General features: G+C 38.7%; 3 protein-coding genes and 1 non-coding gene across 7 annotated transcripts; 2 read left to right on the top strand and 2 right to left on the bottom strand.

The window, feature by feature from the left end:
* Positions 1-11073: 11073 nt before the first annotated feature.
* Positions 11074-11196, top strand: LOC121742764. The gene has a single exon (XR_006038109.1). It is a non-coding gene; the product is annotated as a U6atac minor spliceosomal RNA (small nuclear RNA).
* A 1645-nt stretch (positions 11197-12841) lies between these two features.
* Positions 12842-15459, top strand: LOC121741932 (putative E3 ubiquitin-protein ligase XBAT31). The gene is made up of 8 exons (XM_042134902.1): positions 12842-13097; positions 13203-13262; positions 13361-13432; positions 13523-13644; positions 13729-13869; positions 13953-14060; positions 14284-14542; positions 14642-15459. The coding sequence occupies exons 1-8, from the start codon at positions 12918-12920 to the stop codon at positions 15038-15040; spliced, it is 1341 nt and encodes a 446-aa protein (XP_041990836.1). The 5' UTR covers positions 12842-12917; the 3' UTR covers positions 15041-15459.
* A 2206-nt stretch (positions 15460-17665) lies between these two features.
* On the bottom strand, positions 17666-22728 carry LOC121742411 (palmitoyltransferase ZDHHC18-like). 4 transcript variants are annotated; one of them, XM_042135539.1, is made up of 14 exons: positions 22157-22726; positions 21911-22045; positions 21519-21585; positions 21262-21355; positions 21134-21184; positions 20326-20422; positions 20110-20193; positions 19652-19692; positions 19466-19531; positions 19291-19350; positions 18629-18680; positions 18238-18515; positions 17966-18070; positions 17666-17845 (listed from the first exon to the last, which is right to left on the bottom strand). In XM_042135539.1, exons 1-12 carry the CDS (start codon positions 22326-22328, stop codon positions 18364-18366), a joined length of 1071 nt encoding a protein of 356 aa, XP_041991473.1. In that variant the 5' UTR covers positions 22329-22726; the 3' UTR covers positions 17666-17845; positions 17966-18070; positions 18238-18363. The 4 variants fall into 4 exon arrangements, with proteins under 4 accessions (XP_041991473.1, XP_041991474.1, XP_041991475.1 ...); XM_042135540.1 differs by lacking the exons at positions 17666-17845; positions 17966-18070 and having other exon boundaries at positions 18419-18515; positions 18629-18765; positions 22157-22728; XM_042135541.1 differs by lacking the exons at positions 17666-17845; positions 17966-18070 and having other exon boundaries at positions 18432-18515; positions 19291-19370; positions 22157-22728.
* Positions 22729-23881: 1153 nt separating this feature from the next.
* LOC121810297 (fasciclin-like arabinogalactan protein 4) lies at positions 23882-25319 on the bottom strand. Its single transcript, XM_042211095.1, has one exon. It carries the CDS (start codon positions 25271-25273, stop codon positions 24095-24097), a length of 1179 nt encoding a protein of 392 aa, XP_042067029.1. The 5' UTR covers positions 25274-25319; the 3' UTR covers positions 23882-24094.
* Between the last annotated feature and the right edge of the window lie 1361 nt (positions 25320-26680).

Below are 26680 nucleotides of genomic sequence, written 5' to 3'. Positions count from 1 at the left end.
CGCCTTAGGGCGCGCCTTAGGGCGCCCCACTGCAGGTGGGGAGGTAGGAGGATAAAACTGCTGACGTGGCGCGCCATAGGGCGCGCCATAGGGCGCGCCTTAGGGCGCGCCTTAGGGCGCCCCATTGCTAATGCCCTTAATTGAAGTTACAACTAAAGTAGAACTAATTAACCCTAAGTTTTTGTCATGAGGGCCCACGTCAAAGAAGCATGCTATGTTGTTATTCAAGTGTACAATAATATTGAGTGGCAACATGCATTATTTCTTAGCATGGTTCGTTTTCATATCATCTTAGGATTCCCACTTACAATTTGGATTCATTTTTTTTCATTTTCTTTATAATTTGCCGCCTATGTAGTGGAGGGGACATTATTGTTTTCTGAATTTCATAATGTGGAGCAGAAAAGAAAAGGGTCATGATGCCAATAATAATGAAATAGGAAGATGAAATTTGTAGTCTAGCTAGGGAGACAATAATGATGTATTGAGCGTTAGGTAATTAAATGTCAATTCAAAGTACTTTAATACCTATGTATAGTCCGAGATTGAGACAAATTTATTTTGAGATAACACAAGATTTAAAATTTATGTTTCTTTATGATGCCCGAGCTTAAAATGGACTATTTGCAATTGGGTGTTAGAAAAAATCGAATCAATACATTTTTGCTTTGAAAATTGTGTTTTTCGATGAAAAATAAGTGGTGGCGCAATACTAATTATAAATCATTCGTCAGAAAGGAAGAGAGAAACCGAGATCAACGCTGGTTTAATTTAATTCCCAAACTATAAAATTAATCGATAATTAAGTTGATCATCGATTATGTGATGATATAGTGGGGCATTTTAGGGCAGGTTACAAAGCAAAGTGCACACACTCTCATGTCACATAATTACATATCATTAACTACTTCCCATGCATGTCCCAATCGGCCATCATCTCACTCTCTCTCCATTTCATTGTACAGTAGTATGGGGGAGTGATCAATTGCTAACTCATCATTTAATTGTTAACTACAACTAATTTAAGATCATGAGATTTTAGAAATCTTGTGGTCTAAAATTTGCCACGTGTAATTTTCATTTTATTAATTAAATCGAAAAATATTAAAAAAACTACCAAATTAGGGTTTTGGATGAAAATGTCAATATAGTGTTTCGAAAATATCAACACAATGCTTTGAGAATGTCAACACAATGCTTTGAGAATGTTAACACATTGCTTATATTGACATTCTTCATGTATTATATTGACATATTTTATATACGATGTTGACATTTGTTGCTGTACAAAAAAATTGAAAATTTTCAAAAAATATTTCAAATTTTGACATCGGAACATATGCAAGTGAGATCTCGTTAGAATCCTTATGAAATTATCTTTAATTTGATATATGTTGTGCGAAAATATAATTTAAATCGAGAAAGTTATATGCGTTTTAAAGTTATTGGATATTTTTCAAAAGTTAGTTATAACTAATTTGTTGTAAATTGACCTTAATACCCTTATCGACTTTTTTTTTATCGTATTGACATTTCGAGGGTGATGATCTAGGCCCTTGATGTTAATATCTAATGAGTATTATTTAATTATAGTTAGCAATTAAGTATTGAGTTAGCAATATAATACTCTCCTACGGTTATGGTCTTACATTTTTTTTCAATTCTTATCCACATGCTAGTTTTATATGTCACACAAATAAGTACTAGTCGACAATAAGAATATCAAATTAATAATAAATGTTGTGTCTAAAAAATATGAGAGATATTGTGGTGCAGCCATTTACTCTACGAATGTAAAAGCTCCTAATTAATTAATAGTAAATCAGAAGATGTATAGTCCGAATCCTTTTCATCTTCTTCTCGCATCATTACAATATAGTCATAAATGAGCTAAATTTGGAGATCATTCGGTGACAAATTAATTAGTTAGAACAGACACAAAATCGTACTAGTATTAGTGTATAATAACGTACATCAGTATTATTTGTTAGCAGTGTCAATTATTTTCAAATTTGGAAGTAACTACAACCACTAATATGTCGTAGATAAGTAATTAATATGCATGCATGTATAATCGTTACAATTTATATTAGTAATCGTGAATGGGATAAAATATTTATAGAAAATAGTACTCACAATGGAATATACTCAATTTGGATAGCTGCTGATCCATCCTATTTCGGCCCAGCTGTATCTTAATTGGCCAAAATATTTCTTTTCATAAATGTATGAGGTTTTTATTTTTGTGCTTATTATTCTGATAACAATAAATTCCTTAGTAGTAGCCTGTATAATATGGAGTGTATAAATTAAGATTTGGAATTAAAGCATCTTGGCCCAGTTTATTCCATAGAAATGGGCTAAGGCTATTATTAAATACTACTAGTATTATAAGTTTAGGGTTAATTTTGAATAGGAATTATAATGACGTGAAAGATTAATCTAATTTTGAAATGATAGAGATAACTTTGTGTTGGACTTTTCTGTTGACTGGCTAGGATTTATCTATTTGTTGAGTTTTTGTGTTATCAAAATATTAGGCATAGAAATAAAAACATTTGGATTTATCCAAGTGTTAGAGATAAAATGATTACTTTTGAATCTTGATGCGTGAAAAAACCATATGGATTGACAAAGTCATTAGTTCTTCGGTAACACAAATTTGATTCTGATATAGTACTATATAAATTCGTCCAAAGTAATTAATTCGTATTAACATCTCAAATTAATTGCTCATTTTCTATTTTTGCAAATGATGGAGTACGTACTAAACAAGCCCAACAGCAGTAAAGCCCATCAGCCTAAAGCCCAAGAAAGAGTATCAGTTCGGCATGACTAAAGAGTATCAGAGTTCAGTTCGGCACGACCAAAGAGTTCGGCCCCAGCCTACAGCTCGGTAAAAGCCAACCAATCAAACTCTGCTCTCAGGTCGGCATCAAGCTCTACTCTCAGATCGGCAAAAGCTGCTCGGCAATAATTCAGCAGTTCGGTCTCAGTATTCGACCGAACTAGGAGATAGTGGACTCATGCAGGATTTCCACCTCCACTACACCCACGATCTATTTAGTGGTGTCAAGCAGTCATTAACTCATGCAGGATAGTGGACCCATGCAAGATCGCCACGATCTCCACGACATCCACTGCCTAGTAAATGGTGCTGCATGCCACGATCTTGGTTCAATGTATAAATAGAACCTAGATCAGATAGATAAAGGTTAAGTTCTAAGAAGCTCTCTAGAGATAAAAGATCAAATAGCAAGTCTGTATTGTAAGCTGTAAGAAAACAGATCAAGCAATACAACTCTGCCCTCTTTTCTTCCCGTGGACGTAGATTTACCTCAGTAAATCGAACCACGTAAAATCTCTGTGTCGTGATCTGCATTTTCCTGCATTCATCACCATCAAAAATTCGCCGATTCATCACTGGCGCCGTCTGTGGGAAACAGAGAACCAAATTTGTGATAAAGCGAATTTTTGACCCCTTTTTCCACCCCAAAAAAAAAAAAAATGCATACCAGATCACGTAACACCCATAATACCGTTCGTGATAACCGTGAGGAAGCTAGTCCAGCTCGCAGGTCTGAAAAACGGCCTCGGGAGACATCTACCTCCGGTTCTCACGAAGAAGGAACAAGCCACTCCAGGAGAGATCGCACCGAGTCTTACCAGCAGCCCGATTTAAATGAAGCTGTCAAGCTGTTCTTGGCCGAGAAGCAGGAGGAGTTCTTAACCTTCCTGCAGAAGAGCCAACAGCCGGAGAAGACAACGGCGGATTCTCCCTCCTCATCCAGACATGAAAGTCACTACCGCAGTAGTGACGTGTCTTCCAGGAGAAAGAATCCTCAACCCCGACATGTTCTTGTTCCTCCTCGGTACCGGAACCACAGGAGAACTCCATCTCCTCCGTACCGAAGAGATGTCGGGTTCGCCATGTACGGAGCATTAAAGACTCCGTTCTCGGACGATATCACCCGAACTCCTTTGCCACGGAACTACCGGACACCGTCAATGACTTATGACGGGCTAGTGGATCCTCATGACTTCTTGGGACGCTATCAATATAATATGGCGAACCAGGGTCTCAATGAGGTCCATATGTGCAAGCTGTTCCCCGAGCTGCTCATCGGGAACGCCAGAAGGTGGTTCGACAGCCTTCCTCAAGGCAGCATTAGATCATACCGAGATCTAATGGATGCTTTCCACAGGAGGTTCTTTCAGAAAGCGGAAGCCCGGATCACTTCGGCTCAGCTGCTTTCTATACGTCAAGGTCGCGACGAAAAGATCAGCGACTTCATGACGAGATTCCACAAGGAATGCCTACAAGTAGATGATCTCAACGATCTACTTGTCATTTCGGCATTCCAAAATGGAATCCTGCCCGGAGCTCTCTACAGAAAGCTCGTGGAGTGCGGTCCGCAAACAGCTCAAGAAATGTGGGACATTGCGGACCAGTTTTCCCGTGCGGATGAGGCAGACCGTCGAAAACGGTCTTTAGACAGCTCATCCCGAGAAGAGAAAAAGAAGCCCGATCAAAGCGGCCAGGTGCTTCCTCGCCGAACTCCTTTTGAAAGAATTCAAAGGGCACCGGTACAAGGCAGATTGGGGCCACGTCTCAATCCTGAGAAGCCGCCCGCTCAGTTCGTACCATTAAACAAGTCAAGAGCGGAAATTTTCGAACTACATTCCGATATGTTCGAAAAACCAAAGCGGATGACGAAATCAGCCGCGCGGCGACCTCAGGATCAATATTGCTCCTTCCATCAAGCCCACGGTCACGATACCGAGGAGTGCCGAAATTTGGCTGCAGGTATTGATGTTCTTGTGAAAACAGGAACGTTAAAAGAATACCAAAGCAAGCAGCCGAAAAAGAACAAAAGGCAGAGAGGTGCGAACTGCAATCCTCAGGATCTGAAAAGGCATGAGGATCCCGAAGATGACGACGAGCCGCAGTATGATGGAGTAATCCAGACTATTGATGCTCTCCCTGCCGGGAAGACTAAGTCGTCCCTAAAAGCAGAGCGCAGAGGTTCCAATCAAGAGGAGCCAACACATAAAAGGCTGAAGAAAGACGAAGTGATTACTTTTTCAGATGCCGATCCCGTCCCAGCCATCTCTCCTCACCAAGACGCTATTGTCATTCAAGCCGGAGTGGCAAACAAACTGATCCACAGAGTATTTGTGGATACAGGAGCGTCAGTCAGCATTCTTTTTAAAGAATGTTTCGATAAAATGGAAGTGGATCCAGCTCGGCTCAGTCCGGCTCCACTTCCTCTGAAAAGTTTCGCCCAGGAGGACACCCGCCCTGAAGGTATTATCAGCCTTCCGATCACGGTGGGAAAAGCGCCTACAAGCTCCAATACGATGATCGAGTTCTTTGTGGTGAAAGCTCGGTCCCCGTACAACATCATCCTGGGGAGAGACTGGCTCAACACAGTTCGGGCCGTTTGCTCTACTTATCACCTCACCATCAAGATCCCCACTAAAGGTGGGATAGCGGTCATCCGAGGTGATCAAAAGAGAGCAAAAGAATGTCTGCAGATTGCGCTTAAAAGTGCCGAGCAATCAGTTCGGCACCATCAAGCATAGCAATCACAGCAACCGGAGTCAGAGGCAAGCGAGATGACCGAAGTCACTTCAGAGCCGAACTCAATGACCGTTCAGTTATACGAAGATGATCCATCCAGAACGGTCAAGATCGGCTTCGCAGGAACGCCTCTACTCCGGGAAAAGACCATTCAGCTCCTCAAGGAGTACAAAGATGTCTTTGCATGGTCTCCGTTGGACATGACCGGAGTGCCCCCCGAGGTAATCACTCATCGGTTAAATATTGATCCTTCAATCCGGCCAGTAAAACAGAAGCAAAGACTCTTTGCGGCAGAAAGAAGCCAAGTCATCCATGACGAAGTCCGCCAATTACTAAAAGCGGATGTACTATTCGAGGTGAAATATCCTTCTTGGGTGGCCAATCCTGTGATGATCAAGAAAAAAGAAGGAGGATGGCGGATGTGCATAGATTTTACCGATCTAAACAAGCACTGTCCTAAAGATTGCTATCCCCTTCCGAATATAGATAAAAAAGTAGAAGCTTTGATCGGCTTCGAAATTTTCTGTTTTCTTGATTTATACAAAGGATATCACCAAGTGTTGATGGATGAGAGTGACGCTCCGAAAACAGCTTTCATTACCGATTTCGGCATTTTCGCTTATAAAAAGATGCCATTCGGTTTAAAGAATGCCGGAGCCACTTATCAAAGGATGGTAGACAAGCTTTTTTCGGCACCTAATCGGAAAACAGGTTGAAGTATATGTCGACGACATAGTTGTCAAAAGCAAAAGCACTTCGGAGTACGAAGACAACCTCAAATCCACTCTCGACGTGCTCCGAAAAGCCAACCTCAAACTCAACCCCCAAAAATGTACCTTTTTGGTAGATTCGGGAAAATTTCTGGGTTGTTGGATTTCAAAGGACGGACTCAAGGCAAATCCCTCAAAAGTTCAAGTTATTCAGAACATGGCGATGCCGAAGTCCATACACGATGTGCAAAGACTAACTGGATGTCTAGCTGCATTGAATAGATTCCTTTCCCAAGCAGCCGAAAAGCAACTGCCGTTCTTCAAAGTGTTAAAAAAGGCACCAAAGTTTGAGTGGGGAGCCGAGCAGAAAAAGGCTTTTGACGAGCTCAAAAGTTATTTAGCCGAGCTTCCAATTCTCTCTGCTCCAACAGATGCCGAAGTGATTTTCTTATACTTAGCGGCATCCGATCAAACCATTAGCGCGGTGCTTGTACGAGAAGAAGGCCTAAAGCAGTTTCCCATCTACTTTACAAGCCGAGCATTAAGAGGTCCAGAAACAAGGTATCAACCTCTGGAAAAAATTGCTCTGGCGTTAGTAAATGCAGCAAGGAGACTGCGGCCATACTTCTATGCTCACAAGGTATGCGTCTTAACCGATCTGCCTCTTCGGCAAGTTTTGACCAAACCAGAAGCATCAGGCAGAATCGCCAAATGGGCCATAGAGCTGGGAGAACACTCAATCGAGTATCTACCTCGGAAAGCCATCAAGGGACAAGCCTTGGCAGATTTTCTTGCAGAAGCAAAATTCGATCAAGCAATTCCTGTTATTGCCGAACAGAAGAATTCTGCCAATGCCGAACTAGCACAGCCCTTGGAATCCGAAGTAGAGCCGCCGGACTGCTGGAGCGGATTCGTAGATGGAGCTTCAAACAAGATGGGAAGTGGAGCTGGTATTTTACTTGTCGCTCCCGACGGACACGAGGTAACCTACTCACTTCGGTTCCTATTCCCTACTACTAATAATGAAGCCGAGTACGAAGCCCTCCTGGCCGGACTCCAGTTAGCGCAAAATCTGCTCGTCAAATCTCTCAAAGTCCATTGTGATTCACAAGTCATAGTAAATCACATGTTGGGTACAAGTGAAGCTCGTGACGAGAGAATGAAGAAGTATTTGGACAAAGCGCAAAGCATCAGCCGAAGTTTCTCCTATTTTCGGATAATCCGCATTCCCAGAGCGGAAAATAGCCGAGCAGATACCTTAAGTAAGTTGGCCTCAGATCCAAGCTCAAAGGCGGAAGAATTAATGCATCGAAGCATTGATGAAGCCGAGGTACATTCAGTATCCAGCTCGCCGAACTGGATGACGCCGATCTTGCAGTATCTGGATCAAGGACAATTGCCCGAGGATAAGAGAGAAGCTCGGAAGATCACGTGCCGAGCACTTCGGTACGAACTTCATGAAGGAGTCCTCTTTAGAAAGTCTTACCTCCAGCCGTTATTGCGGTGCGTAGGACCAGAAGAGACGGACTACATCCTCAGAGAAGTTCATGAAGGATCGTGCGGTAGCCACATCGGAGCCAGAGCTTTAGCTAAAAAAGTTCTGAGATGGGGATATTATTGGCCAACCATGGTACAAGAGGCAGTGCAGCTCGTCAAGACATGCCCGAAGTGCCAAATCCATGCAAATATCCCAAGGATGCCGCAGACCGATCTATCCACTATGCAAAGCCCTTGGCCTTTTATGCAATGGGGTATAGACATAGTAGGACCACTACCACAAGCTCCTCGGCAAATAAAATTCCTAATCGTTGCCGTGGACTACTTTACGAAGTGGGTGGAAGCTGAACCATTAGCTACGATAACGAGCTCGAAGGCATTGGATTTCGTCTGGAAGAACATAGTGTGCCGATTTGGCATACCCCACATCCTCATCTCGGATAACGGGACTCAGTTCACCGACAAGACGTTCAAGAATTGGTGCCAAGAGCTGAATATTCAACAGCGGTTCACTTCGGTCTCTCATCCACAAGCAAACGGACAAACGGAGGTAACAAATCGTATCCTGGTGAAAGGGTTAAAAGCTCGGTTAGAACAAGCCAAAGGACAATGGGTAGAAAATCTCCCTCAAGTCCTATGGTCCTACCGAACTACACCCACAACCTCCAGCGGTGAAACTCCGTACAGTCTTGTGTACGGCACTGAAGCCGTGATTCCGGTGGAGATCGGCATACCCAGTCCCCGAACTCTAAACTTCTCAGCAGAAATGAATGACGACGGACTGAGAGCCGAGCTAGATCTTGCCGAAGAAAGAAGAGAATTGGCATGCATAAAAGCAGCCAAGTACAAGGAGCAAGTAGCCCGGTATTACAACCAAAGGGTGAAGAAGCTGCAATTTCAAGTGGGAGATCTCGTCTTGAGAAACAACGAAGTAAGCCGAGCAGAAAAGCTGGGCAAGCTCGAACCCACATGGGAAGGTCCGTATCGGGTGTCAGAAGTCCTCGGCAAAGGGTCTTACAAATTGGCTCACATGTCAGGAGAACAGGTACCCCGAACATGGCACATTTCCAACCTCAAGAAGTTCCATTTGTAAGAGACAGTCCGGTCAGTCAGTCTTGAGTCCTGTTCGGTCAATGTGCTTTCTTTGGTTTGCTTGGTCTTTGTTTGTCTCTGTGCGTTTTTGTCTCTAAGTGCTTTTTATTTGTCTAGGTGTGTTTTGTCTGTCTCTGTGCGTGTCGTCTCTTACAAATGTTACTGAGGTATCTTGTTCTTCGAAGGCTGATCCCCTTCTTAGAACATATACAAGCCAACGATTGTGAGTCAAAGCTTCTAAAGAGGATACAAGACCACAATTCAGCTTAAACAAGCAGTTCGTCTAAAACGAGCTGCAATAAGCCAACGATTGTGAGTCAAAGCTTCTAAAGAGGATACAAGACCACAATTCAGCTTAAACAAGCACTTCGTCTGAAACGAACTGCAATAAGCCAACGATTGTGAAGTCCAAGCTTCTAAAGAGGATACAAGACCACAATTCGGCTTAAAAATCAAGCACTTCGTCTGAAACGAACTGCAACAAAAGTCCGATTCACGCGATAAAACTTGCCTGAATTAGGACAAGGGAAAGTCCGATCCACGCGATAAAACTCGCCGAATTAGGACAAGGGAAAGTCCGATCCCCAAATTAGGACAACGGAAAGTCCGATCCGAGCGATAAAACTCGCCAAATTAGGACACAAACCAAGTCCGGTCAAAGAAGAGTTCACTTCATCAGACCGAGGACAAACATCAACTTACCCCGTACCTTTATTCAGAATGCCGAAGTGATTCACTTCGCTTTTCGGGGGGGGGTAGTGATGGAGTACGTACTAAACAAGCCCAACAGCAGTAAAGCCCATCAGCCTAAAGCCCAAGAAAGAGTATCAGTTCGGCATGACTAAAGAGTATCAGAGTTCAGTTCGGCACGACCAAAGAGTTCGGCCCCAGCCTACAGCTCGGTAAAAGCCAACCAATCAAACTCTGCTCTCAGGTCGGCATCAAGCTCTACTCTCAGATCGGCAAAAGCTGCTCGGCAATAATTCAGCAGTTCGGTCTCAGTATTCGACCGAACTAGGAGATAGTGGACTCATGCAGGATTTCCACCTCCACTACACCCACGATCTATTTAGTGGTGTCAAGCAGTCATTAACTCATGCAGGATAGTGGACCCATGCAAGATCGCCACGATCTCCACGACATCCACTGCCTAGTAAATGGTGCTGCATGCCACGATCTTGGTTCAATGTATAAATAGAACCTAGATCAGATAGATAAAGGTTAAGTTCTAAGAAGCTCTCTAGAGATAAAAGATCAAATAGCAAGTCTGTATTGTAAGCTGTAAGAAAACAGATCAAGCAATACAACTCTGCCCTCTTTTCTTCCCGTGGACGTAGATTTACCTCAGTAAATCGAACCACGTAAAATCTCTGTGTCGTGATCTGCATTTTCCTGCATTCATCACCATCAAAAATTCGCCGATTCATCAGCAAAATTAACTCTTACTGTATTATTTCTTCTACTCTAATATTTATTCATTTAAACTCATACATACTTTTTTAAATCCTTATGTAAAATAAAATAACTCGGGGGCAGAGGAAGTTATGGTAATAATATGGTTTATAATTGAAAAACTAAAATAAGTGGCTGCTTTTAAGTATTCTAATTTGACATTAACTAAAATTGTATGAATCCGTCAAAGACGCGTTCACTGCATCAACGAGTTGACTAGTTGGACTTTTTTAGGTATTCAATAATGAAAAATATTTCATGAATATTAATTAATTTAAAATATATTAATATACTCATTCATTTCTTAATAAATGTCTTCTTTTTTTGTTCGTTCCAGAATAAATGCTCCATATTTCATTTGTAAGTATAAAATCATATTAAAAAAAATCATACCTCTATTATTGGAAGGATGATATTTTTGTGAAAGTAAAGAACATTCAATTACCTCATTCTGACAATATACATCGAAATTCGAAAATTTTCCTCCAATAATGAATCATAGTAGTACGTTATAGTGTAGAATAGTTGCTATGTATAATTCCATTCACCATTATCAAGTCAAGTGTGTCTACAATTTCTTAGTCATCCATCTACTTATTGACCAATATAAATGGACTTGTCCAAGTCTTGGTTGATTTTAGCTGGATATTACAGTGGACACATTTTAATTTATAGTACTATATTCCATTCATTCTTGCCACATTTTTTTAGGACGCGTTTATGTTTATACTTCAATCTGTGTTCGTAGAAAGGAGAGATGGTTGGCATCTCCCCCCGATAGGGACGGGAACGGCTTTCGGTCTTTACCTGTTACCACACAACCGGTTAAGGCTTACCACTTCGGTGGATTAACCCAATTAAAAAAAATGTTTATACTTCAATCTAACTTATACTCCCTCCGTCCCCAAAGATTATGCACTTTAGGTTCGATATGAGTTTTAATGTAAAATTGGTAAAGTAAGAGAGAGGTAGAGAGAAAAAGTAATTAAAGTATCGTTAGTGGAGAATGAGTCACACCTTATTAGAGAGAAAATACTTTTCAAAATTAGAAAATGCATATTCTTGTGAAACGGACTAGAAAAGAAAGAATGCATATTCTTGTGGGACGGAAGGAGTATTAATTCAAGAAGTATCTTGAAACACTTGTATATAGCTATCCAAATTCTCATTCCGAGATATGCCAAACATGTATGATTAAAATCTTTATCGACAATACATGATTGAGTGGTAGAGACTTATCCATCCTTAACTGAAGGTCAATTGATTAATCTTTCACTTTGGATATGGAACAACTTTAGATCCTTACTAGTTGTCTAATTTTGAAGTGCTTGCAGCAGTGACTGAATTCGTTAATGGCTTACGGTAATCTAAATTAAAAAGAAAACAAATTTTTGGTCTCCAATCAAATTGGTAAAATTTGTCTGTAGTTGGAATCCATATTACAAAAGCATATTTATTTGGAGATAGAGCTTGATTAATAACATAGGTTAAAAAGCTTAACAATTTTTTGATGAAAATGGAAAAAGATATAGTTTTATAAATTTAATCCAAGATTGCACATTACATACTTAATACTTTGAGAATTTTATCAAGTACCCCACAAACATCCTTTCTGAATATGTTGGAGTGTTGGACCAATAAAAAATACTTTGCGTGCATATATACATTTTCTTATTGTGATTATTTGAATGTTAATATATGAATTTGTTATTGATTGATTGATTGCCTCTAGTTTGATGCATATTCATCGTCATTCCTAGTATGCCCCGTTGATTGCAAGACATTTGAAAACACACCTCAACAATTTATGAGGGCAAATTAGGTATTTCATTTAAGATGATGGCTTTCATTTATTTGGCGTTGAACAACCGCAAATGCAATCAACCATTTGAAATCAAACACTCTTGTAACGGAAGAGAATTGTAAGTTGTAACTAATTACTATCCAAATAAAAATTTGTCACAATTACCTAAATTATAGTACTCCTACAATTTTCAATTATTTGATACATTTAGTACAATTTCGATACAAAATTGATGGCCGTTTGATATGATATTCATTTTCTCCCACCATGTATTATTCCTCTAGTGAAAATTGCTAATTACTACTATTTTTATTTTCGAAATTCAAATGCCTCTTTATTTCGTTTTGCTTACTTTGTGAGACTATTTTAAAATCGAAAACAACTATACTAGTGATGAAATCATTAGAAAACAAAGAAAGTCTATGTCGAAAAAAGTGGTGTCAATTCCACAAAATTGTGTGTAAACTTTGAATTTAGTAACCATAAAACATTGACTGACGCCTTAAACTTTGCAGATTTGAACAATCAACAAAATCATTTTTCACTCTTTATAAAACTAAAAAGATAAAATAATCGAACTGCCCGCAAAATATCTGAGCGCTGCCCGTTGTCAAACACGGTCAGCTTTTGTGTCTCTCTCCTCTGATCTTGGTTCCCGGGCAGCAGCACCATTTACAAATAAATACTGAGACACGCTTTAATTTCCTCTCTTCATCAGTCCACCACCACCAACTTCCGCGGTGGTGCGCCGCCGTTTCCGTCGGAGAAGGAGAGAAAAATGGGTCAGGGGATGAGCTGCAATAGCAGTGAGGAGCAGGGGCTGTTTGTTGCGGTGCAGTTCGGGGATTTGGAGATGTTTGAAGCCATTTTGAAAAGGGATTCATCCATCATTCATCGCTCGACCTCTTATGATCGAAACTCTCCTCTTCATATCGCCGCCGCCAATGGCCAGATCGAGGTCAGAATCTTTTAAATGTCTTTTTGTTGTTGCTGAATGCTGAATTTTGTATAACATTTTTTTGTCTGTTTTGTGAAATTGGGAATTTTGTTTTGTTGGCTTCAGATTCTATCATTGCTTCTCCACCGATCCGTGAAGCCGGATGTGTTAAATCGGTACAAACAGGTGAGTGATTGATTTATCTCAGTTCATTTTGGTGAAAAATTCTTCATCTTTAGTGTTGATTAGTTGTGTGATTGTTTGATCTTTGATTGTGTGTGTAGACTCCATTGATGGTGGCTGCAATGCATGGAAAGATCTCATGTGTAGAGAAGCTGATTGAGGCTGGTGCAAATGTATGCAATTTCCATAACTGTTTCATCATTTATTGAATCAATCAAAATAGGAATTTCTGCTCATACCTAATTTTGATTACATCTTGTTAGATTTTGATGTTTGATACGCTTAATGGAAGGACCTGCTTGCACTATTCGGCTTACTACGGCCATTCTGATTGCCTCGAGGCCATTCTATCCGCTGCTCGAACCTCCCACATCTCAGCTTCGTGGTAAGTTCTCGTTCAAGGGTCACCTTTCTGTCACTAGTGATTAATTAAAATGAAATTTGAATGATCTGTGAACCATTTTTGCAGGGGCTACTCTCATTTTGTGAATATTAGGGATAGCAAAGGGGCCACACCGTTGCACTTGGCAGCGCGTCAAAGTCGCCCTCAATGTGTTCATATGTTGTTGGATAATGAAGCCCTTGTCTGTGCTTCAACTGGTCGATATAGGTAATGTTTTCGTAGGCAGTGCATTTATGCTCTTGCCTTGGGTTTGTTTTGTTGTTTCGTGTTTGATGATTTGTGCTTTGCAGCTTTCCGGGAAGTACTCCTCTTCATTTGGCTGCAAGAGGTGGCTCTCTTGACTGCATCAGAGAATTGCTAGCTTGGGGTGCTGATCGACTGCAGAGAGACGCCTCAGGGTATGTGATAGATATTGTGCTTCATTTGAATTCGCTATTTCGTGGCAGTGGTTTTGCTGTTATTCAAGAACTTATTTTCTGTCCATTTATGTGCTTGTTGTTATATATGGTTGACTTAGTTGTTTCTACGAAAAAAAGATAGGCAAATGATGTTAATAGGAGACTAACCTCCACCTCTTGCTACGTGATAGCTTATACGTGTGATGTTTTGGGTGCAATTCAGGAGAATACCGTATGTGGTAGCTTCAAGGCACCGCCATGGAGAATGTGCGGCTCTTCTGAACCCTTCATCAGCAGAGCCTCTTGTTTGGCCGTCGCCTCTGAAGTTCATCAGCGAACTCAATCAGGAGGCGAAAGCTCTATTAGAACAAGCCTTGATGGAGGCCAACAGAGAAAGAGAAAAAACCATCTTAAAAGGAACGATTTACTCTCTCCCGTCTCCGTCAGCGTCCGACTCTGGAATTGACGACAATATGTCTGAGGTAATCCATTATCTATTCCCATCTCCACCCCTAAAAAATGACTTATAATCAAGAATCTAATCGATAAAATATTAATCTTGACTATTTTTCACTGTGTAGACAAGCGAAACAGATCTTTGCTGCATATGCTTTGATCAAGTTTGCACGATCGAGGTTCAAGCATGTGGCCATCAAATGTGTGCACAATGCACGCTCGCCTTGTGCTGCCACAATAAGCCCAAACCAACAACTTCCTGCCTTACTGTGCCAGTCTGCCCCTTCTGCAGGAGCAGCATAGTCAAGCTCGTTGTGGCTAAGGTCAGGGTCGAGAATGACACTGAGCGTGACATCTGCTCCTCAAAGCCACGCAAGTCTTGGAGGTCACGAAATTTGAGCGAGGGAAGCAGCAGCTTCAAGAGCCTCTCTGCAGTGGGGTCGTTTAGCAAGATGAGCCGGGGATCAGGCAGGTTCGCTGCCGGGGACGAGCTTCTTGATAAGCCATTGAGCCTTGAGACTTAGATTAGGCTGGGGATCAAGAACTTCGACCGGGTGAAACAAGCTTTGGATTGTCGAGAACTGCCATAAGGGCAGGTATACATAGCTCTCTCTGCATCTGCTTTGTAGATTTCAAGACAAAATAAGCAAATGGATGTTTGCATGGTTTTGAATTTGGAGGTTTAATTGTTTCTGCTTTGTCACATTAGTCATTGGATTTACTTCCAAATTCAGGTTTAGGAAGGTATTCTTTGGAAATCTTGATGATAATATTCAAGAATTGTCATTCATTTTTCTGCTGCTTTCCTTTGTAAAATTCATTTGTTTTAATAGACTGCAAGAATTTGGATCCAAAATGATGTAATCAGATGCTGTATATTTTGATGTTTGTATGAATTTTGTGGGAAACCAGAGATGAGGAAAAATGAAACTGAATTTTCTAATGTTGATGGTTGTGATGATGAATTGTCCCCCATCTTTGGTAAATTATTTTTGTACTTGACCACAGTTATATTCTTGTTATGCTTATTTTGTGAGACGAGACATTGAGATAAGGTTATTTTTTAGGGGACCCATCTAAAATTATGATCTGTCCTAACTGCTGACATTTATTTATTTATTTATTTATTTATTTATTTTGGTGTATGTATTTTCTTTGGTAGTGAATTATTTGTTGGAGACAGCCTCACGTGTTGCATGGTAGGCATGGCACGCGATTGGTTAGTTGTTTGACTTATTTTGATGATAATAATAATAATAATAATAATAATAATAATAATAATAATAATAATAATAATAATAATACTTGTAATTATGTTCATATTAATAACATTGGTTATAATTTATGATGCCACAAGTTGGAGTGCATCACTTCGTCAATTCATTTTTCTACAAAGAATAATGTGACAAAAAAATTGAAGGGGTCAAACAATTTCTAATTTTGTTCACTTGGTTCGAATTTCGAACAATAGTAGTACATTAATAAAGGTGTATGGGTTACACCATATAAAAAAATCACTATTGCTTTGGAGCTTGGAGTGTGGAGAAAGTGATGATAATGAATATTCCTTCAATTCAAATGTATCGTGACATACTTGAATTAGGTAAGAGAGAAGTAGCAGACGCCCATTTATCTTAAAATAATAAATTATAAACATCTTAATCAAGTGAATGAAACATCCAAATACATGAACCAAATTAATCTCATTCTTCTCACGCGGGAACATTAAGTAAATCTATTTAAAATTGAAAAGTTTCAAAGATTTACTAAATCGAAAATTTGTGCAAGTCACTGTGAGACTAATCAAAATTCAAAGACTAACTATTCATAATAATAAAAAAAAGATTTGGGTCTGAATTTGGTCTGTTTTTTAGGGTGGGTCAATAAAAAATTCATTTGTATCGAGAATATTGAATCACTAAAGCCACTACTGTATTTACAATGAAATTGTATTTGAAAAAATAAAATTAAATGATTTTTTCGCCTCTCAATTATGTGAAACCTTGTATCTTCATAGATATTCTCTATTTAATAACTAAAGATAATTCTTTATTCATATTTTAAATATAAATTATCATTTGAACCCTTGGTTATAGATAAATGTATAGTATATTTCATTCTCAAACACAATACTATATTAGTAAATGGTTTACCTTTTCTTGTCTTTTTGCACACCGGAAGATATTTCATAAAATGATATTAATTGTATATAGGTGGCAGTGGTTTGATTTTGTCAATTATGCACCATACAAACATTAGATGGATGATAGGTTGGTTTTAAATTATTAAATTGATAATCTCACATGTTAACTGTTTATGTTCATATTTTTCTAGTCAGCCGCCTACTAAGATTTCTTCAACTTAATTTTAACTCTACACATCCATCCTCATTAACCATAAATATTCTTAACTATTCATAATCAATACTTATGTGCCCACCAATTAAACTACCTTGAACAATGTGGTGAATTCAAATGTAATAAGTTTCAAAGTTACATAAGTCTTGTAAGTCAGGTCAATTATAGTAGTAGTAGTAGTGGTATTTAACTTTTTATAAAGATATTTGGAATAAATGAAGAAATGAAATGATAGGTTTGTATTTTTGTCATTCGAGAAATTCAGTTTTAGGATAAACTATTATAGTCCAAGGAAAATAGAATCATAACCGACCTGACAAATAAATTCACAGTTTCAATTTTGAATAGGTAAATGGCAGTTTTAGTTAAAATCGACGTTTTCAACAATTTTTCCAAGTTTTTACAATTGTGAGCAGAAACCGGAGGTGTACAGTTCTAAAATTCTCGAACTTGAACCGAGCCGGTAGAACTGGTTCAGCTCGTTGGAAGCGGTTATATGAATCAGAAAAAATGAAGTTACATTTATCTTTATTCTTTTAGAAAATGGCATAGCTATCACAGCTCATTTCTTGTACGTCGAAAAGACAACACCACGTCAACAAACTTCCGATATTTTTGGTGTGACATTTCTGGTAGTTGGGATAAATCATTGATAAATATTGAGGAATCACTATCAGTTGCTTAAATTAAATGGGTATTAGTAGAAAATTAGACAAGCAATGAGGAAATTAGTGAAAATAACAGTTTATATAGCATTACTAATAATTATACTTCACGCCAACTATTTGAAAATAACATAAATATCACATATATTAGGATAAAGCCTATAATTTTGGCAGAAAAATATATTCCAAAATACACTTGTCTAAAAGTGTCCTTGCTGTTACGATTTAAAACACAACACTCAAAACAAATCAAACAGTTACACATATTGCAGCCTGTCAGTGTCACCATGTTGAGAATGGGGCTTATCTGTGCAAGAAATGATAGGAAAAAAAAACAAGATTAATAAAGATTCGATAAATGTCAATTCTTGAATGATTCATTTAAGGGGGCAACAAAAGTGTGTTGTTGTTTGGAAGCATTAAATACCTTTGATTCGATTCATAACTGACTCGTCCAGATTGAATCAATCGTCAGCCTCGAGTCCACCAGACAAGGTCCGAGCTCAGCAGTTAAAAACATCAGGAAAACCCCCTGTAAAAATGATGTGATAACTGATGACTAAGACGACGTGTTGATGGTGGAACATGCGACGAAACACTTGCGAATATGTTTCTAGAGAAAATTAGTGGCATGACCGTACGATCACGTGTGGACTGGCTTATTTTTTTTAACAGTTAAAAGGGAATCAGACTTTTTACCAGTTTTATGGAGTGCATGAGGTTGGGTGATTTCTGGTGACGCACCATCAAAAGAGCCTCGTCAGAATCAGGCATCCTCTGTTCTCGGATTAGATAACAAGTGTGGCGGGCTCTCCAGTTTTAGCTTTAGGCATTATGTAAAAGATGAAAAGAGCTTTTGATGGATGATGATCTCAATCTGCAAGGAAGATATGCATCTGTTGCAAAGAACTCCTTCAGATTTCTTAAAATTCCTTTGTCGTAAGGGTTAATGAATTGTGTGTCGGGATGGGGCTGACCTGTACAATATAATAACGCGACTAAGAACTGGCAATGGTGTGAACTAAGTAAGTTCAACTAAAGCATATCTGCATTTAACAAGAGATACCAAACAAAAATTGCAGTAACTTACATTCATGGGGTATGACTTTGCTCTGGAATTCTGGATAATTTTTCCAATTTATCTGCAATAATTTGTACAGATCAACTATTTGTGTGCACATTGTGTTCTTATCAGTTTCCAGCATCAAGCATGTTACTTCTGTAACTCTGTTATAATGCAGACAACCTAAGTAATAATTATTCTCATGTGACAAGAAAACAAGCAAGTAATGCCAACTGCGAACCACTTAAGCAATTCATAGATCATCTTGGCCTTTTGCCATAGGACCCTTCAGTTTTTGAACTGCTGTTTAAAATTGAAACAATTTGAAAGTGGCCCTTCCCGAGCATCATAGCATAATTTTTTAAAATAAAATAAAAATGGAAAGCATGCACCGTATATATCCAGAACCCGAAATATAGTTGATCTATCTAAACAAGATCTGCTCAAAACTTGCATTAATAATAGGCTGAACACAAACACAATTCAATTCAGCTGCTCCCTTCTAGTTGGGTGGGAAATAATGTAAGCTAGCCCAAACTGTACTTTCAGTCTTTTCGAGTGAAAAGCCGCTTTCAACCCCAGGTGTATCCCAACATTAAATGCCAAGGTTCATGCATAGTTTGAATTATCAAGCACTACCAGTTCGTAGAAGCTGAATCTCTTTGCTCTAAAATGTTAATAAAGCTTACCCATTCATCAGTTTTGATGTTAAAACATGCGCAATGGACATGCCACATTATGAAAACCACCTAAGAGACGAAGAAGTTATCTGTTAGATGAAAACATGAGCTATCATACAAAAATTTTGACTGCATTTGACAAATAAAAATTACAACAGTACTAGCACAACCTAACAGGGGTTACCTGCCAAACCACTTGAATCACGCAAAATAATGCTGTACCAACAGCCAAGTTTCTGAATGTAATAGGCTGGAAGAGTTAAATCATGTTTGACAGAAACTAGTTAGCCAACGATCCAACCAATGCAGCAAAGACAATATGGTGCTAATGAATGCATCAACTGGCGAGAACTGGAGAAATATGACTTACCTTCTCTCCAACAAATTTTGAGGTCTCAGACTTAGCCGTAACTGTAGCTCAGAGGATTAAAGAAAATACTTGAGATTAGTTTGAGAAGAAAATGCAGAGGGATGTTGATAAATAAGATTAAAACTATACACCTGCATACCAGTTCGGGTTCTCCTAAGCAAGTAATCTCGTATTCCTATAACTAGGAACTTATATTTTTTCCATGGTTGACAGCTTACAAGAAGAATACAATGAATGTGGCGAATTAAAATGTGTCTCTTTGAGACATTTATTACTTTTCTATCAAACCTCATCTACCTGAAAAAAGGAGTTTCCTGATAACTGCCACAAATATACTTAATAAAGTTCTTAGCTATGCTAAATCCTAGTAATTCTTAAGGTATATCTTCTTTCCTCACATCTACACGAAATACTCCGCATAAGAAAAAGTAAAAGTGAGGTGAATGGTTTGAACTCACAATGTGAAGCACACACTACAAAAGAAGCCTCAGATATCGCAAAACCAACAACAAGCACGACAAAAAGAGCATGATTTCTTTGACCTGCATGGCAGCCATAAATTTCCAAATCTATTAAACAAATAATAACAATATGATCAGTTGAACTATAAACACTTCAGAAACAGTGATATCTTCAACAACAAAAAATTAATAGGCAAAGCATGATGCAATTACCTATACAGTTTCCAAAAGCAGGACAATGATGATCAAGTCCCATAACATAATTCTTGCAGTACCTGCAATATCTTACCCTCCTGTATCTAATAAATTCCTGAATAAAGCATACAGTTTAGAACACAGAGAACTATATAATGAAAATCATGCAGAATCTGTGTTTATCTAGTGTAAACAAGCTCTTTTGAAAGAAGATTCCAGCAGCTTGGCTCATATGGAACCCTATATCTAGGTTTCTCCACCGCTTCATGCAGCTTTGTCGTGATACAAGCTAGCCAACATATATGTCTAATTTAATCCAATTGTTCAAATTTAGGTCATTGTTTAGCAAACTCTATCCATAAATGGGTTGAGTCAAGGGGAACCAATGAGAATGATTTGATCATAGATGAACTAAAGAGAACAAGAAATAAAATGACCTAAGGTCTAAGAGCACTCTTATGTTACCACACATTCATGCCATGCACTATATTTTCTTTTAAAGCCATTCTCTGCAGTTGGATAACTGCTAAAGAACAACAGAAAGCATAAGCCCTTCTAAGATAAGTATTACCCAATCTGAATTCTTAGTGGCAATACAATTCAGGTTAACATAAAAAAACTACCTAAGGAAATCACAATTATAAACTTTCAAATGATATCCCGATTCACCCCTGAATGTTACTTATTGTTAGAATGCAATCTGCAGAACAAAACTAAAAGCAGATAGAGCTGAGTCTGGACACACTGCATCTCAAATTTGGTGTAGATGGTAAATGGCACAATAGGTATCTCTTTAGATAAGGATAAGAGAGAAGAAACATCATACTTCTTCAGCTGGGGACTCTTGATGTCCAACAAAAGTTGAAACTTCCAATTCCTATACAAAAACAATATTATAGGTTATGGTGGTAAATCAAAAAGCATAATAAAAACGAATAATCAAACTTGTGCCACCTCTCCATGGGATTCAATTTCATCGATAGAATTCCGGACAGATAGATGAGCGCAAGAATGATGGGTCAAAATTCCAGGGTCTGATGACATAATACTGCAACCAATAGTATGATGTAAGAATACAACTGTTATGAATAAATGATCACAAGATATAAATAACATACAAACACAAACATGCTGAGATACATAAAATTCAGATTTATTGCATCTCTACCAAGAACATGTAAGAATCATTGACTGGCAAGTAAGCAACTTACCAGCATAGGCCGATTAACACCATAATCATTTCAATGTTCACTACAATGTCCAACAAAGATGAAATAACTGCATTAAGTAAAGAAATAGCATTAAGTAAAGAAATAGCATTACTAATATGTAAACACAAAAATCTTAGGTGTAACTGCATTTGTTAGGAAACAAGGAAAATACAATACAAGCACCTTCCAACTACAGCTATATAAATGTCAAAATAAATATTCCAACCTCAAATTTGCAGCACTAAAGAAACTATTTAAGGAGTGTCGATAGATTCCTTGCACATTCATCAGTGAAGATCATGTAATTTTCCAACTAAGCAATCACTTTAACTTTTACACATTTTGACAAGAACTTGAGCTACAGCAGTTAAGTTGAAGGATCAAAATAGGACCTCGGCGAACCACAGATATGTAAATAGCCCATACGAAAAGAATGCTGAAGAAAACAAAAGCTGGCGCCGAAGCCCTCACTCCAGCAACCCTCTTGCACAATATCCCCAATCCCATCACGAGTACGAGCAACACCGCTGCAAAATTGGATGAAAAAGAACAAAAAAAATTCAAAATTATTGCATCCAATCGAAACTCGATGCCCATGGTTAAGAAGAATTTTACACAAACAGGTTAAGAATTATAACCTGAGAGAGGAAGAAGGGAGAGGAAGGATGAAGCGGGGAGGAAGAAAGGGAGCAAAGAGAAGGAGAAGTGTGTAAAGGAAACTGAGATCAAAGAAACCAAGCAACTAACTATGGAAGATTTGTTCCATTTTGGATTGTGGCGTGGGATAATTTCTTCTTCTGGTTCTAGCATTTCGTCAAAATACTCTAAATTAGGGTTCCGATTCAGAAATCTATTTCGTTGCTTTCAGTACTAATTTGTTGGGGCGAAATAAATTTTTCCCGCAAAAAAAAGTTTACGAAATGTAAAAGTTTGGAAACCTCCTGTCATAAAAATAGCACACAATATGCAATTAAATCAACGCAAAAAAATAATCTTGTCACAGCATAATCATCATCAGTTCATCACGACACACATGGCCTGAACTAATGAGAAGATGAAAGAAAATGAAGGTGTTGGATTCATGTTGAATATTATGTAATGTTGCTATTCATGATTCTAATCTCTTTTTATACTACTATTTATTACAAAAATGATAGAATCAATTTAACTCTATGCCCTTCTAAACACTTGTTCTGCATCTATCCATAGGTTTAAGAAGATGATATTAGGTTGCTCTTAGTTTGCCATCGATATTAATTAGAAATATTGCCCATATCTATATAAAACTTTGATTTATCTAACGTAAATCTGATTTCCATTTCTTTTTAATTTAGCTAGATCTGATTTGGAACATATAATTGATGATTTGGTAAAAAAAAGAAAAGTAGTCGCAAAAAGTAAATGGACAATTGTGGGTAAAAAGGGGAGGTTGATTGAACTTAGTAGTATAATTAGTATGTTTTTTTGTTCTTAAAAGTTAATAGTCATGAGAGACTGGGAGTTGGGCTTTACCTTAAAAGAAACAAGGTTGAATATATTTTCATGCTAGTAAGGCGGATCCATGCTTTGAAAATAGAGAGGGCGAAATATATATTACAGGTTTAGTTTAAAGCGAACATAGCTATTTTTTTCGATACTTTAGGGTGGTTGGAAGCAAACGGAGCGGGTGAATTTGGAAATTTTATGTCAGGATAAGTGAAAATAATTCCGCACGGAGGGGGCAGCCGACCCCTTCCCCTAAATCTGTCACTGCTAGTAAGTGATTCATTTCATTTAAACCTTAATAAACTCTAAAATATGGGTGATCACACGAGTACTGGAGCATTACCCAATTACTAATGTGTGACTATTAGTTTGCCACAAGGTTCTCTGAATTAAAATTTGGGAGATAAAATTAAAGTTTCAAACATAGTTGGAAAGCTCTTCCAGTCTGTCAAATCAATAATTTACCCAAATCGAGAAGCAAAATAAAGAAGAAGATAAAAAGGTTTCAATTTATACATAGTGGTCCGACCATTTTAGATCCAATATTGTTTTACATAAAACTACTTGAACGTAATCTATTTTTTGGCCCTCGCCCTTTTATGTAAAAAGTTATGGATTTATTCAATGCTTTTGCCAAATATTTATGTCACAAAATTATGCAACACAAACCATACCCCAAATTCACCATGCAAATTTTTGTATGAGTACTAGTAGTACTAGTAAATATTACCCACTTTTTTTAAAACGAGCACCTCTTTATATACTAACAACCTTTTTAATCCGTAAATGTAGAAAAATTAAAAGAAATTGCCAAGATATATATCATCGCATCACAGCTTTTCTGCTTTTGGTTTTTGCAGAAAAACAAATGTGAAAAGTACAAGAAACCGAAATTTCTGCATTAAAATCTAAAATATTGTACATCAAAATCTAGCCTCCAAAATTGTCCGAAAAATTTCATCTTCTTTACATCACAATGTACCAACAATCTGCAAACACTGACTCAACCAATTTGGTCACCACATTCATAATCTGGAGCGTGTTAAATTTTCCTCTTCTTTTACAATTTTCAACTGATGAATAATTGAATTTCAATTCAGAAAATAAAAAATTACCGTACACCACAATCCCCAAAATACCCCCACTCCTCCGCCCCCAGCCCCTCCCGCCGACAAATGATTCGCCGGCCCATAATTCTCCGGCGACATCGCTATATCCGGAGGCGGAGCACCGCCGCCACTAGGCTTGTAGAGATCAATCGGATCCCTCCCGAAAAACTCCCGCGGCAACAGCACTCTCGAAACCCCAAAAATCGCGACGGGGTTCTGATCGAAAACCGTCTGCGTCACCGAAGCCAGCACGATTCCGGTGTCGATTCCAACAGATCCGTTGACGCGGGAGATGTTGAGCGTGAAGCTCCCCGCGCCGTTTTGCTCCGTCGCGAGCGTCGGCTGGACCGGGTTCACGATCGACTCCAGCGAGCCGAGCGGGTAGTACGAGTGGAGCACGTGGAATCGGAGCGCCGCCGCCTTCCGATCCGCCGCTAGGGATTGAAATTTCGCCGAGGGAGGGAGGTCGGCGAAGGCCTCGTCGGTGGGGACGAACATCGTGATCCCGGCGCCGCCTTCGTCCGCCTCGAATTCGGAAATCACGCCCGATGCAGCGAGCATCGCCGCCGCGACATTGAAGTCGTGGCCGTTGATTAGAGTGCTGGTGATGTTGAGCCCTAGCGGGGGGCGCGTCTCCGACGCGGCGAGATCGGGATCGGCGGGGATGAGGAGCGAATTGAGGGAGAGGATCGAGATGTTGTAGGGTAGGGTTTTGATTGGGGAAATTAGGGTTGCGTTGGAGGCAGGGGAGTGGAATGTGATCGAATTCGCGTCGATTGTGATGTTGACGGAGCCAGAATTAGCGGCGGCGCGGCCGGTGGTTTGGAGAAGAGTGGCGACGAGCTTGCCGGCGGGGGGGATGCGGCGGAGGTCGGGGAGGGAGAGGTATTCGAGGAGGACGTGGTAGCGGAGGACATCGGCGAGGTTGGGGGAGGAGGGGGCGCGGAGGAGGTGGTTGGGGACGGCGAGGAGGGTGAGGGAGGAGCGGGCGGCGAGATCGGCGGCGATGCCGGTGGAGGAGAGGAGGGAATTGAAGTCGGAGAAGGAGGGGTAGGAGGAGAGGAGGAGGGTGATGTTGAGGGAGGAAATGGGGGAGGGTAGGAGGAGGAAATAGAAGAGGATTGTAGGGGCAATATGGGGAATGAAGATTGAGAGAGCCATTTCTGAGTGGAGTGAAGTGAAGAAGGGAAGGGGGTTGTTGAGTGAGTGTTAATGGGAAATGGGGATAGAATCCTCTGCTGTCATTATAAACACTGCATGAGCTGGGACACTGCTGTCCCATACGACGCCGTATAATCGAGTACACCACTCATTTTTAATAAATTAAGCAACTGTTTAATTTACTCCCTATCCATAATTAATTGTCTACTCGATTCGATTTAAGATATACTGTACCTTATACAAAATTAAGATAGTGGAATTGGACTCTATTTACTAGAAATAATCAAGTTAAACGAAAATATTCGTGACGGATGGAAAATAAAATGAGATAATTATTTGTGAACGACATTTTTTCCATCATTAAAATTATGCTTTGGATTGGGGATTGTTTTCTATAAATAAATTGGATTAAGTTTAGCTAATTGGAAATTTGGTGCTGAAATAAAAATCAAAATTTGCTCTCTGAAAACCTGAGACTAAATAGGAGTGGAACTATGTCGAATTTTAGATTTTGCTACTTTCATTACTAGTTTGTCACACACAATTCAGAGTTTGCTATTCGACAATAAATTTTCAATTTGATAAATTAATAGTATATCAGTTTTAGAGCGAGTACATTTGCATATTTTTTTTAGCATCACAATTTTTCATTTTTCTAAATTATATTCAAACTATTTAGACAATATGTTGTTAGATGCAAATGCATTGTTTTGTTAATAGATAGTACATCATTGCAGATGTAGAGGTACCAATTTGTACTTTTATGTTTATACCATTATATTTCATACGTACATGATATGAATAGTTAAACTAGTTTTAATAAATAATAAGACTTCATTATTATTATTATTATTATTATTATTATTATTATTATTATTATTATTATTATTACTGTTTTAGTGGATAAATAATGCTTCATTTTTAAAGATAATTCTTAAAGCTTAGTGTTTGAAGGTCGAACCTCGAGGCATGTTGAGATTAGACCGGCAAAGTATAACACACAACATGTACTAGTATATTTGAAAAATTGATGTTTGTGACTTTTAATAAATAAATACTACTACTAGTACTATTATGATATCGTTGTTAATCATTGATTTTAACATTTATTTACCGTGATCATTAATGAGATTCACCATTGAAATGAATATTTGGGGAAGACATTTTTACGACCATTGTTAAGATTGGTGGGAGAAGTTTTCTTTATTCTGTGTTAATAATATGTTATAGAGACTACATAGTTATAGGCTAGAAAAACTACACATATGGTAAACATAAATCTACATTAATTGCTTTCTCTAATTTAGGCACAATATATTCTTGATATCAATCACATAATATTCTCCCGATATTATGCGATTTCATTCTAACACTCCCCCTCAAGCTAAGTGATGGGATTCCCAATGC

Source organism: Salvia splendens, chromosome 7, assembly GCF_004379255.2.
Source record: "Salvia splendens isolate huo1 chromosome 7, SspV2, whole genome shotgun sequence".
In the NCBI taxonomy this organism is placed as follows: Eukaryota; Viridiplantae; Streptophyta; class Magnoliopsida; order Lamiales; family Lamiaceae; genus Salvia; species Salvia splendens.
This window is presented reverse-complemented; position numbering and strand designations above follow the sequence as displayed.

Excerpts from the sequence above, each read along its gene's own strand:
- LOC121741932 (XM_042134902.1), top strand. The coding sequence starts at position 12,918 with ATGGGTCAGGGGATGAGCTGCAATAGCAGTGAGGAGCAGGGGCTGTTT. Across the intron at positions 13,098-13,202 it reads CCGCCAATGGCCAGATCGAG|ATTCTATCATTGCTTCTCCA; the intron begins GTCAGAATCTTT and ends TGTTGGCTTCAG. Across the intron at positions 13,433-13,522 it reads TGATTGAGGCTGGTGCAAAT|ATTTTGATGTTTGATACGCT; the intron begins GTATGCAATTTC and ends ACATCTTGTTAG.
- LOC121742411 (XM_042135539.1), bottom strand. The coding sequence starts at position 22,328 with ATGCTAGAACCAGAAGAAGAAATTATCCCACGCCACAATCCAAAATGG. Across the intron at positions 21,586-21,910 it reads CATATCTGTGGTTCGCCGAG|TTATTTCATCTTTGTTGGAC; the intron begins GTCCTATTTTGA and ends TACTTAATGCAG. Across the intron at positions 18,681-19,290 it reads ACATCAAAACTGATGAATGG|ATAAATTGGAAAAATTATCC; the intron begins GTAAGCTTTATT and ends AAATTATTGCAG.
- LOC121810297 (XM_042211095.1), bottom strand. The coding sequence starts at position 25,273 with ATGGCTCTCTCAATCTTCATTCCCCATATTGCCCCTACAATCCTCTTC.